Source organism: Saccopteryx bilineata, chromosome 3 (assembly GCF_036850765.1).
Source record: "Saccopteryx bilineata isolate mSacBil1 chromosome 3, mSacBil1_pri_phased_curated, whole genome shotgun sequence".
NCBI lineage: Eukaryota > Metazoa > Chordata > Mammalia > Chiroptera > Emballonuridae > Saccopteryx > Saccopteryx bilineata.
Window position 1 is genome coordinate 223,143,959 of NC_089492.1, and position 13,978 is coordinate 223,157,936.

Below are 13,978 nucleotides of genomic sequence, written 5' to 3' on the forward strand. Positions count from 1 at the left end.
GCAATGTGGTGAAATGTAACAATTATTTTTGAAGCAAAGGCACACCAATATTGACATGACTTATTTACATCTTTTCTTGAACTTCTTCTCTTCATGCATGCCCCTGCCTTATCTCCTTTTAATTCGAAAGAACTATTATACAGTAAATATCCACTGTGAATGAAATAGATCTTTAAGCTAGAACAATTTTATAGAACTCATGATAATTTTGATTTTGTGATACATTAGTGTGAAATAATCAACATTTGCAATAATTCAAAACTAATCGTTAGTTACCATTTATTTTTAAAAACGTAAGTACTAAAATAAATATATGGCTCAGATTCTACTTCCAAATTATACCGATTATTTTAGTTAATTTATATTTGTAAACAATATAGATGAACTGAAATCTAAAGTCTGACCAAATTTCAAAACAAAGCACATAACAACCAGCCCATTTTGATTTATTTGCTGCCAATCATCAAAATGAAATGTTTTCAAATACTTAAGCATAAATTATTGACTGTAGACAAAATATCTTTACATGTCGACATCTAATAAATAATGAGATGCTTTGGTAATATTCATTAAAATATAATTTATTAAGCAATGTTGAAAATAAAAATTCGATAAAAGTGGGTTGATGCTATCCCTACTAATTCAATGTAAATATTTTGGGGGGGGTAGAAGTAATTTTATTACTTGGTAAATATTTTTTATTCTTCTTGCAAATAAACAAGTAAAAAAGAAAGACAGGTGTTTTGCTCTGCTATGTGTTTTTGAAAGAAGAGTCCCAGTTGAGGAGACTTAGTTGGCCAGGGCTTATTTTCTCGTTAAAAATTTTAATGTGCATTAGCCTAAGATCAACTGATATAATGAGAACCATTTCTTAACCCCAATCCCAATTAATATACCTAGTAATATCTGACTTTGACCTTTTCATGGCGTTATTAAACTTAGGATAAGAATTTATTTACATTTTTGATCATTCTCTTTTTAAGAACCTCTAAATTCTATTCTATTAGATTTAACATTATGAACTATTAGCAGATTAAATTCATTACTTGGCAAATCAAAAGTCAGTTTCAGTTCTAAATAGATGTTTTTAGCCAATTAATCCATGGGCAAATCATGGAATGGCAGGGAAAAAAATACGTAACTACTCCACCAAAAAGTTCAAATTGAGTTGATTCCTGAAGAATGAAAGTTGTCTTTATAAACCATATTTTCACACTTAATCTCACAAACCATCAAAATAATAGATTATAAATTTCACTAAATTAAAACAAATTAAACATGCTAAAGAAGCTATGGCACCTTCACAAGAAAAAAAAATGTTTGTCAACTAATGGAGGCAACAGTACAAAAGAACAGCCTGACCAGGTGGTGGTGCAGTGGGTAGAGCGTCGGACTGGGATGCAGAGGACCCAGGTTCGAGACCCCGAGGTCGCCAGCTTGAGCGCGGGCTCATCTGGTGTGAACAAAAGCTCACCAGCTTGAACCTAAGGTCGCTGGCTCCAGCAAGGGGTTACTCGGTCTGCTGAAGGCCCGCGGTCAAGGCACATATGAGAAAGCAATCAATGAACAACTAAGGTGTTGCAACGCGCAATGAAAAACTAATGATTGATGCTTCTCATCTCTCTCCGTTCCTGTCTGTCTGTCCCTATCTATCCCTCTCTCTGATTCACTCTCTGTCTCTATAAAAAAATGAATAAATAAAATTTAAAAAAAACACAGTAGAAAAGAACAAAAAATTATGATTAGCACAATTGACAGAGCATAGCCTTATTTTATTGAATGAATTTGATTACCGAAACTTCTTAATTAATTTTATTTACATTCTTCCTTCTGAAATCAGACTGAGCTTAATTTTGTTCTATTTATTTTTCTCTAATACTTATAAATATAGGACCCATCTAACTCTTAGATTTTACAATTACATTAACATAAGAGAGATTCAGATCTATGCCAAAAAGGGCAACTTAAAAAAATTCTCTGTTTTCAGAAGGGAAATTTTGTTTATTTGGATGTGACGCCATGTGGCTGTCTGTACCTCCTCACCACTCCCCCAGGTTGAAACTAAAAAAAAATTATAAGATTCAGTTACAGTTATTTTATAATTCCTCAAAAGTCATAAAATTGCCCCAATTTTCTTAAAGTTTACCTCTTCCTTTCTTCTTTTATCTCAGTCCTCTAAAAGTTATTTATAGTCATTGGTTTTGTATCATTCTTGTAATCCATAAAATGTTAAAATACAGCATGCAAGTCTAAAACCAAAATCACACTCTTGGAAAGCAAGTTGATTTTACTGAGTGAAAAATAAACTGTGAGGTGGAGATTTGAGCCTCTGTATCTTCTCCAAAGGTCTTGTTTTATTGAAATATTCTACTCATTTTTATATGAAATTAATAATTACAAAACATTCACTTATGTGCTGTTTTACACAGGAGAGATTTGGTATTACACTTTTATTCATGGTCAATCAAGTCTCCTTTGTCATCTTGTTAATAATCACCACTAATAGCAACAAGAAAAACATTGAAAGAATATTTAATTATAAAATGCTGAAATATTTTCCAATTATTCTTCTGCTGTTCTTTTAACAAAGCGTTTCCTTGCCTTTTGTTAAGAACCTCAAAATTTTAAGCACAAAAAATTTCCATTTTCAAGAACAGATAGAAATTTATGACATAAGAGTGACTACCATTCACTACAAGAATATTTTGACTTTCGAAAAATCAACTTCTAAGTTTTGTTCCTATTATATTATTTTAAACAACTCAGGATTAAACATGCTTGTGATTTCATCTTCACTATGCTTAGAGATAGACAAATGTGACACTTTCTAGTCTGGTGAACTTCTTGTATAGCTTGGTATGCTTATTTGCATGCTTTTTTCCTAGTTGCCATTATCGTTGTGTCTTTTTGGAGCAGTTTTTCTTTGCATGAAGGCTGCATCTATTGATATTTTACCCTCTGTTAACAGTTACTGGCTAGAATAGCTTTGAGCATTTCACATTAGATTTTTGCTTTTGATGATCTCTGCAAAAGCTGAGTCAAACTGGTAGTGAGACAATGACTATATATGTTCCAGGTACACAGATCTCTTCATAATTTTCATAGATTTTGAGAAATTTATAATTTGCAAGAGTGGTCAACAATGCATTCTGAAAAAATACTTAAAACATTTTTTATATCTATTCCTTATGAAACAGCATCAGACTGATATTTCCATATTCAATATAAGATTCATAGTGGCATTTTTAAGATGAACTATTATTGTTATAATTTTGTTTAATTATCGGATTTATGTGCTGTGTAAAATAAAACACTACTCTTTCAGATATGCTTGTTTTATAACATCGAAACTTACATTTTATTGTAGTTCTCAGTGTGCCATAAGGAAAATCCACTTATGAGTCTTAATCAACTTATTATTATTATTGTTTCCTTTAAAGTTAGTAGTGAATAAATATTCAATTCATTGAATTAAAGGGAAAAACACATCATGTTTATTAGAAAACTAATAAATTAAATTATCTATATTAAAAATTAAACAGACAAAACCATAAGACAAAAATTTTGAAGTAATTAGTACTTACTTTCAATTCATTATAGAGAATTTCTATGACACTGTAATAGATTCAATAAAAGTACAATAACATTAGATTATATAATTATAATAATTTTTGTTTTATTGAAAATTATGCTAAAATATTTCCATCTACTGTGTCTTGAGCTTCTGTTTCTCATTTGTCATTTTTTATCCAACTAAATATGAACTTGCAAATGTGATACATACTTGACATAGTAGTTTGAAATATAAACAAGGTTAGCAATAGTAAGAGAATTTTGTTTCTGTCCTCATACCTATAACAAGAATGATTTTTGGTCGCGGTCTAGTAGGATCAAAAACCTCATATTCCTCAATTAACTCTGCAGTCTCAGAGAGGTCCGTGTCACTTTCTATGGAGAATTGATGGATTGGAGGAAGCCGATCATACCGCCGATACGGAAAGTTTGAATTTTCAGGCATTACTGCAAAAGAGTAAGATAACTTTGAAACGGAAAAAAAAAATAACATAACAAAAGATTTTTGGCACTTACTCAATTAGCAATTTTTTTTTTTTTTGTATTTTTTCTGAAGCTAGAAACGGGGCGAGACAGTCAGACAGACTCCCGCATGCGCCCGACCGGGATCCACCCGGCACGCCCACCAGGGGGCGACGCTCTGCCCACCAGGGGGGGTGATGCTCTGCCCCTCGGGGGCGTCGCTTTGTTGCAACCAGAGCCACTCCAGCGCTTGGGGCAGAGGCCAAGGAGCCATCCCCAGCGCCTGGGCCATGTTTGCTCCAATGGAGCCTCGGCTGCGGGAGGGGAAGAGAGAGACAGAGAGGAAGGAGAGGGGGAGGGGTGCAGAAGCAGATAGGCGCCTCTCCTGTGTGCCCTGGCCAGGAATCGAACCCAGGACTCCTGCACACCAGGCCGATGCTCTATCACTGAGCCAACCGGCCAGGGCCCAATTAGCAAATATTTAAAAACTAAATGAGTTTGGTTTTGTTCAACTTGAACAAGAGCCCATCTTGTAAATGGTCAAGAAAGTTTGTCTTAAAGGGTTAGATAGTTAATAATTTGGGTTTTGAAGGACATGCAGTCGCAGACTCAATTTGGCCATAGTAGCAGGAATGCAGTCATTTACAGGGAGAAGCAAAAACAGGTTTACAGTCGTGAGTAAGCAAAACAGTTTATTCTTGTATTATTATTTATTAATTATGTATTATTTTCCATACAGCAACTATAAACCTACCTTTGATCCACCCTGTATAAACAAATGGATGTGCTTGTATTCCAAAAATATTTTATTCATAAAAAGGGGCAGTGAGCCAGAGTTAGCCCATGACTTACAGTGTGCCAACCCCTGCCCTGTAGGAACCTTCTTAAGTACTGACAATTCTTGCTTGGTTGTTTGTATACATCTATTTGGCCTCTGCAAATTGTACTTCCTAGAATTGTGTGGTGCACAACCATCACAACTTTAACAACCATATGTAGCTGCCCCTGGAGTCAATGCTTATGCACATGTAGTTCATTTATTTAATAAATATAGATACAGGTCCACTCTATCCCAGGCACTCTAGTGCAGTCCAGCATTACTCTGATTATGCTCTGCACAGCACACACCTTTTCACCATCTGAGAGGTCTCTTAATTATTTATTGTTGTCTTCTCCCATTAGAATGTTAAGTTCCAGGACAGCAGGGACCTTACCTATCTGGAGTTCTGTATTTGTGGGGTCTAGACCTGTGCTTGGTACATGGCCACTGTCCAATAAATATTTGTTGAATTAATAACAAAGAGAACAATGTTGTTGAAACAGTTTCCAGTGGAGAAAGTCAGAGAATGGGTAGGTAGAATGTGGCTACAATGTGAAGAGCTTTGAATACCAGAGTAAATGTGTTTAGCTTTAATCTGGTAGAAAGCCAGTGGAGGTTCTTTTTTGGTGGAGGAAAAAATGTGACATGATGAAATATGAAAAATTTTAAGGAAAATTAATCTAGTGGTGGTTAGAAGGAATTTGAGTGGGAAGAGACTAGGAACAGAAATAGTAGCAGCTTAGAGGCTGCTAAAGAAATTCACAAGTGAGGAGTGAAGGATTAGATTAGAAGGGTTGTAGGGGAAATACAAATGAATGGTTGGGTGTAAATGATGTGGTTAGAATTGAGACAAGAAATGAAAGGACCTGACAGTTCAAAAACAATTGCCAGGTTTCAAGTCTAAAAGAATATGGAACACACTGCATTTCATATACATAGTATCTTTCGGCCTTCCCTTCTCTGTTCCGAAATACTAAATTTCTCTCATTCCTGTCTATATCTCAGCCTTTTCTCTACATCAGGAACTTTTATCTCTGTTCCCTGGAATACTGCAGCTTCATCCAATCTTTAACTAGCTAACACTTACTTGGCTTACTGTCTCTGAATATCAGCATGCCACTTCTTCCAGGAAGTCTATCCTGAACTTCCTGTTAATATGGCTAGTTCTATAACATATGACATTTCCTACAGCAACCATTGTGCTTCTTATTATTTTTTTTTACTTTTGCTCCATCCTATATGTTTTTTTATTATTAATTTTAATGGGGTGACATTGATAAATCAGGGTACATATATGTTCAGAGAAAACATCTCTAGGTTATTTTGACATTTGATTATGCTGCATTCCCATCGCCCAAAGTCCAATTGTATTCTGTCACCTTCTAACTGGTTTTCTTTGTGCCCCTCCTCTCCCCCAACCCCCTCCCTCTCCTCCCTCCCACCCCGTAACCCCCACACTCTTGTCCATGTCTCTGAGTCTTATTTTTACATCCCACCTATCTATGGAATCATATAGTTCTTAGTTTTTTCTGCTTTACTTATTTTGCTCAGTATAATATTATCAAAGTCCATCCATGTTGTTGTAAATGATCCGATGTCATCATTTCTTATGGCTGAGTAGTATTCCATAGTGTATATGTACCAAGCTTTTTAATCCACTCGTCCTCTGATGGACACTTGGGCTGTTTCCAGATCTTTGCTATTGTGAACAATGCTGCCATAAACATGGGGGTGCATTTCTTCTGTTCAAACAGTGCTATGGTGTTCTTAGGGTATATTCCTAAAAGTGGTATAGCTGGGTCAAAAGGCAGTTCGATTTTTAATTTCTTGAGGAATCTCCATACAGTTTTCCACAGTGGCTGCACCAGTCTGCATTCCCACCAGCAGTGCAGGAGGGTTCCCTTTTCTCCACATCCTCGCCAGCACTTATTCTGTGTTGTTTTGTTGATGAGCGCCATTCTGACTGGTATGAGGTGATATCTCATTGTGGTTTTAATTTGCATTTCTCTAATGATTAGTGATGTTGAGCATTTTTTACATTTTTTTATATGCCTATTGGCCATCTGTATGTCCTCTTTGAAGAAGTGTCTATTCATTTCTTTTGCCTATTTTTTGATTGGATTTTTTGTCTTCCTGGTATTGAGTTTTACAAGTACTTAATAAATTTTGATTATTAACCCCTTATCAGACGTATTGTCAAATATATTCTCCCATTGTGTAGTTTGTCTTTTGTTTTCTTTTTTCTTTTTCTTTTTTTGTATTTTTCCAAAGCTGGAAACGGGGAAGCAGTAAGACTCCCGCATGCGCCCGACCGGGATCCACCTGGCATGCCCACCAGGGGGCGATGCTCTGCCCATCTTGGGGCGTCGCTCTGTTGCAATCAGAGCCATTCCAGCGCCTGAGGCAGAGGCCACAGAGCCATCCTCAGCGCCCGGGCAAACTTTGCTCCAGTGGAGCCTCGGCTGCTGGAGGGGAAGAGAGAGACAGAGAGGAAGGAGTGGGGGAGGGGTGGAGAAGCGGATGGGTGCCTCTCCTGTGTGCCCTGGCCAGGAATTGAACCCAGGACTCCTGCACGCCAGGCCGATGCTCTACCACTGAGCCAACTGGCCAAGGCCTAGTTTGTCTTTTTATTCTGTTCCTATTGTCTTTAGATGTGCAGAAGCTTTTTAGTTTGATATAGTTCCATTTGTTTATCCTGTCTTTTATTTCACTTTGCCGTGAAGATAAATCGGCAAATATATTCCTGCAAGAGATGTCAGAGAACTTACTGCCTATGTTTTCTTTTAAGATGCTTATGGCTTCATGGCTTACATTTAAGTCTTTTATCCATTTTGAGTTGATTTTTGTGAATGGTGTAAGTTGGTGGTCTAGTTTCATTTTTTTGCAGGTAGCTGTCCAATTTTCTCAACACCATTTATTAAAGAGGCTGTCTTTACTGCATTGTATGCTCTTACCTCCTTTGTCAAGTATCAGTTGTCCATAGAGCTGTGGGTTTATTTCTGGGTTCCCTGTTCTGTTCCATTGATCTATATGCCTGTTCTTATGCCAGTGCCAGGCTGTTTTGAGTACAATGGCCTTGTTGTATAACTTGATATACGGACGTGTGATACCTCCCACTTTATTCTTCCTTTTCAAGATTGCTGAGGCTATTTGTGTTCTCTTTTGGTTCCATATAAAGTTTTGGAATATGTGTTCTATATCTTTGAAGTAAGTCATTGCTATTTTAATTGGTATTGCATAAATTTATAGATTGCTTTGAGTAATATAGACATTTTAACGATGTTTAATCTTCCTAATCATGAGCACGGTATATGCTTCCACTTGTTTGTATCTTCTCTGATTTCTTTTATCAATGTTTTATAATTTTCTGAGTACAAGTCTTTAATCTCCCTGGTTAAATTTATTTCTAGGTACTTTATTTTTTTGGTTGTAATAGTAAAGGGGATTGCTTCCTTAATTTCTCTCTCTGACAGTTCATTATTAGTGTATAAAAATGCCTCTGATTTCTGAGTATTAATTTTATATCCTGCCACCTTGCTGAATTTATTTATCAGGTCTAGTAGTTTTTTGACTGTGACTTTAGGATTTTCTATATACAATATCATATCATCTGCAAATAATGATAGTTTTACTTCTTCTTTTCCAATTTGGATGCCTTTTTTTTCTTCTTCTTGTCTGATTGCTGTGGCTAGGACTTCCAGAACTATATTGAATAAGAGTGGTCAAAGGGGGGCACCCCTGCCTTGTTCCTGATCTTAAGGAGATTGCTTTTAATTTTTGCCCATTGAGCAAAATGTATGATGTTGGCTGTGGGTTTGTCATAGATTGCCTTTATCATGTTGAGGTATGTTCCCTGTATTCCCACATCGCTGAGAGTTTTGATCATGAATGGGTGCTGGGTTTTATCAAATGTTTTTTCTGCATCTATTGAAATTATCATGTGGTTTTTCTCCTTCCTTTTGTTTATGTGATGAATCACATTGATTGATTTGCGAATATTGTACCAGCCTTGCCTCCCAAGAATAAATCCCTCTTGATCACGGTGTATGATTTTTTCATATATTGCTGGATCCGGTTTGCTAATATTTTGTTGAGGATTTTAGCATCTAAATTCATCAGGAATATTGGCCTATAATTTTCTTTCTTTGTGTTGTCTTTGCCTGGTTTTGGAATCAGAATTACACTAGCCTCATAAAAGGAACTTGGAAGTCTTCCTTCCTCTTGAATTTTTTGAAATAGCATGAGAAGGATAGGAGTTAGTTCTTCTTTGAATATTTGGTAGAATTCACTTGTGAAGCCATCAGGCCCAGGACTTTTCTTTTTTGGGAGTTTTTTTGATAACTGTTTCGATCTCATTTGTTGTAATTGGTCTGTTTAGGTTTTCTGATTCTTCCAGATTAATTTTTGGAAGATTATATGTTTCAAGGAATTTGTCCATTTCATCTAGGTTGTCTAGTTTTTTGGCGTACTGTTCTTCATAGTGTTTTCTTACAATATTTTGTATTTCTGTTGTGTCAGTTGTTATTTCTCCACTTTCATTTCTAATTTTATTTATTTGAGTCCTCTCTCTTCTTTTCTTGGTGAGTCTGGTTAAAGGTTCATCGATCTTGTTTATCTTTTCAAAGAACCAGCTCCTGGTTTCATTGATCCTCTGTATTGTTTCTTTAGCCTCTATGTCATTTATTTCCACTCTGATCTTTATTATTTCCTTCCTTTTACTAGCTCTGGACTTTACTTGCTGTTCCTTTTCTAGTTCTTTTAGATGCAGGGTCAAATTGTTTATTTGAGCTTTTTCTAGTTTCTTGAGGTATGCTCGTAATGCTATGAACTTCCCTTTCAGGACTGCTTTTGCTGTGTCCCATAAATTGTGAGTTGATGTATATTCCTTATCATTTGTTTCTAGGAATTTCTTAATTTCTTCTTTGATCTCATTGTTAACCCACTCATCTTTATTATATGCGGCTTAAGTGTCTGTTTGTCGCCAATAGCTTATTGGTTGCTTGTGTAACTGTACTAGCCAATGGGGTGAAGCTGCCACGGCATTCAAATAGTCCCACCTTCTGGCATGCCACCTCACAAATTGAGGTTAAAGATTGGAGCAATTATTATGCTGTTAAGAAATCTTAACACCAGAAGGGGTCTTTGCAATGGTACAAGACTAGAGGTTCTCCAATTGAAAAATAATGTCATAATAGCTAAGTCTTTGACTGGCTTCTCTAAAGGTGAAATACATGTCATTCCAAGAATTGATTTGGCTCCATCTCAAACAGAGTTGCTGTTTCAATTGAGACGTAGACAATTTCCTGTAAAACTTGCCTTTGCTATGACCATCAATAAGTCTCAGGGCCAAACGCTTAAGAGTGTTGGCATTTTTTTTACCTGAGCCTGCATTTGGACACAGTCAACTTTATGTTGCCTGTTCAAGAGTTCGTGAAAGAATGGACGTAAAATTAAAAATAATTGATGGTTGTCTGCAAGGCGAGCTTAAAAATGATGCAAAGATCTACACAAGAAATGTGTACAAAGAGATCTTTGACATGTGAATTAACATTTTATTATTTAAATCACCTTTATTTATTGAGCTAGCGGTGGCTTTTTTTTTTTTTTTTTGTATTTTTCTGAAGCTGGAAACGGGGAGAGACAGTCAGACAGACTCCCGCATGCGCCCGACCGGGATCCACCCGGCATGCCCACCAGGGGGCGATGCTCTGCCCCTCCGTGGCATCACTCTGCCCCTCCGGGGTGTCGCTCTGCCGCGACCAGAGCCACTCTAGCGCCTGGGGCAGAGGCCAAGGAGCCATCCCCAGCGCCTGGGCCATCTTTGCTCCAATGGAGCCTTGGCTGCAGGAGGGGAAGAGAGAGACAGAGAGGAAGGAGGGGGGGCGGGGTGGAGAAGCAAATGGGCGCTTCTCTTATGTGTCCTGGCTGGGAATCGAACCCGGGTCCCCCACACGCCAGGCCAATGCTCTACCGCTGAGCTAACCGGTCAGGGCCCTAGCGGTGGCTCTTAAGAAATGTACCGCCAGTGGTTTCCTTCATTGCACTCTACTTTAAGCAATTAAGCAAGTAGAAGGGGGAAACCCCGTGGGGCAGTAAGCAACGGGGTGTCCTCGCCGCCTGCCCTGGGTAATTCAGTTTGAATTAGCAGACACCTTTGCACAAATCATTTTAATTACAATTTATAATATCTATTGTAGAACAGCGGTCATTTCATATGACCACCGGGCTTTCTAGTTATTTAATAACATGCTATTTAGTTTCCAAATGTTTGAGTATTTTTCAGTTTTTCTATTGTGGTTGATTTCTAGTTTCATGCCATTGTGATCAAAGAAAGTGCTCGATATGATTTCAATCTTCTTAAATTTGTTGAGACCGCTTTTGTGCCCTAATATGTGGTCTATTTTAGAGAATGTACCATCAGCACTTAAAAAAATGTATATTCTGCTGCATTAGGATGAAAGGTTCTGAAGATATCTATTAAATTGAGTTGATCTAATATGTTCTGTAAGTCTGCTGTTTCTTTGTTAATTTTCTTTCTTGGGATCTATCTAGTGCTGTTAGTGTGGTATTGAAGTCCCCTACTATTATAGTATTGCTGTTGATCTTACCCTTTAAATCCATCAAAGTCTGCTTTATATTTTTAGATGTTCCCATATTAGGTGCATATTTATAATGGTTATATCTTCCTGTTGGATTGCTCCCTTTATCATTATGTAGTGACCTTCTTTATCTCTTACTATAGTCTTTGTTTTAAAGTCCATTTTGTCTGATATAAGTATTGCTACCCTAGCTTTTTTTTCATTTCCATTTGCATGAAATATTTTTTCCAACCTTTTATCTTCAGTGTATGTGCATCTTTTGTTTTAAAGTGTGTCTCTTGTAGACAGCATATGTATAGGTCCTGTTTTCTTATCCACACAGCTGCCCCATGTCTTTTGATCGGATCATTTAATCCATTTACATTTAAGGTTATTATTGATATGTAATTGTTTATTGTCATTTTATTCTTTAAAACTATATTCCTCTTTTGCTATATTCTTTTTCCTTTGATCTGTTTACAACAGGCCCCTTAGCATTTCTTGCAGCATTGGTATAGTTGTAGTAAATTCCTTGAGGTTTTTTTTGTCCTGAAAGCTTTTTATTTCTCCTTCAATTTTAAACGATAGCCTTGCTGGATAAAGTAGTCTTGGTTGTAGGCTCTTGTTCTGCATTACTTTGAATATTTCTTGCCATTCCTATCTGGCCTCAAGTGTTTCTGTTGAGAAGTCAGAAGTCATCCTTATGGGGGCTCCTTTGTAGGTGATAGTCTTTTTTTCTCTAGAAGCTTTTAATATTTTCTCTTTATCACTTAGCCTTGGCTATTTTAATTATGATGTGTCTTGGTGTAGATTTCTTTATGTTTCTCTTTAATGGAGTTCTCTGTACTTCTTGAACTTGTGAGATGTTTTCCTGCCTTAATTGAGGGAAGTTTTCAGCTATGATATGTTTGAACAAAGTCTCTATCCCTTGTTCTTTCTCTTCTTCTTCAAGAACCCCTATGATGCGGATGTTATTTCTCTTCATGTTGTCACAGAGCTCTCTTAGAGTTTCCTCAGACTTTTTGAGTCTCTTTTCTTTTTTCTGCTCTGCTTCCATGCCTTTATTTATCTTGTCCTCTAACTTGCTGATTCATTTCTCTGCTTCATCCATCCTGCTTTTAATTCCTTCCACTGTGTTCTTCATTTCTGATATTGTATTTGTCATTTCTGACTGATTCTTTTTTATTATTTCAATGTCCTTTTTTATATTTGCTATCTCTTTAAGTGTTCGTAATGACCATCTATTGTTGTTCTAATATCTTTGAGCATCCTAACAATCGTTATTTTAAACTCTGCATCTGGTAATTTGGTTATATCTGACTCATTCAGGTCCTTTTCAGCGGAATTCTCTTGATTCATTTGTGTTGCATTTCTCTGCCTTCCCATTTTGTCTGTGTAAAAGGTTTTGGCCACTGGAGTCCACTGGGTGTGGCCTCTGTGTTCCCTAGGTATGGTCTGTCTGCAGGCCCGCCACCCCTCTGCTGTTGCTGCCTAGGAAGTTTGGGTATGGACATTGCCAGTGCCTGCCCACTGGGGCTGTTGCTGTGGTTTCCGCCTCTCCTTCATGGGAGTGGCTGTGATCATGTGCTCGGGTGTACAAGTCTCCGTGGCCTTGGCTTTCGCCCCGCCCCCACGGGTGGCGTTATGCTTGCCCTGAGGGCAGGATTGAGCACCTTTGCTCAGCTGCGGGTCTCCACCTGATTCTGGGCTTTTGCCCCGCCCTTGCAGGAGGAGTCTGCTCATGGGATGGCTGCAAGCCTTGGCTCCACAGGCTGGGCAAGACTGCGTGCCCACACTCTGTAGCGGGACTCTGCCTGTTCTGTGCTTTTGATTCCACCCCAGCAGGAAGAGCCAGCTCCCAAGTCAGGCCACAAGCCTTGGTTCCATGGGTGGAACCAGGCTGTGCTCCTGCACCTTTGCTCAAGGGCGGGTCTCCACCCCTTCTGGGGCTCCTGCCCTTCCCCCACAGGCTGGATTGCAGGCAGCCTGCAGCTGGGCTTGACCACTTTCACACATCCCCTCATCCCCAGCCGGGCAAGACTGAGCTCACACCTGGGTCTCAGTGGTGGCCAGCTGGCTTCCGCCCTTGCCGATAGAGCCGCGCTTCCACATCCCGCTGTCACCTGCCCTCAGGCGAGCCCTCAGCTGTGTGTGTGGGGGCGCTGCAGCTCAGACCCTAAGACTCAATACTGTAGTCCCGAAAGCTCCCTCCTTCTAAGCAACACTGCTCTGTGTGCCGCAAGAGAGCTAGTTTGGCTGGTGTCCTGCTTCCCTTTGCTGGTATTGCTGTTTCCGGGGGAAATATTCACTTCAGATTCAGGGAGTGACTCGACCCAGGGTTAGGGTGGCTGTCCCTCAAAATGTTTCTCCCTGTGCCTCCTAGATTACACTCTCTTCCTGCTACTCCAGTTCTCTACTCTCTCCCTGTCCCCTGGAGCCTCTGGTGAGTGGTTGTGAGAAAGGTTTTCTGCGCGGCCCCTTTAAGAAGAATCCTGGGTCTGAGAAGTCAGTCTCTTTCTCACAAACAGTATCCTGTCTTGTTTCC

General features: G+C 38.4%; 1 protein-coding gene across 3 annotated transcripts in view; it reads right to left on the reverse strand.

The window, feature by feature from the left end:
• The window catches only part of AK5 (adenylate kinase 5), a 245,648-nt gene that overhangs the window by 223,205 nt on the left and 8,465 nt on the right, over nt 1–13,978 (reverse strand). Inside the window, exon 3 of one of the 3 annotated variants that reach the window (XM_066268867.1) lies at nt 3,853–3,948. The exons of 1 other annotated variant lie outside the window; for it this stretch is intronic. In XM_066268867.1, the coding sequence (XP_066124964.1) occupies nt 3,853–3,948 (96 nt within the window). Of the gene's footprint in view, nt 1–3,852; nt 4,021–13,978 lie in introns of all 3 variants that reach the window. One more of the 3 variants, XM_066268866.1, reaches the window with a different exon arrangement.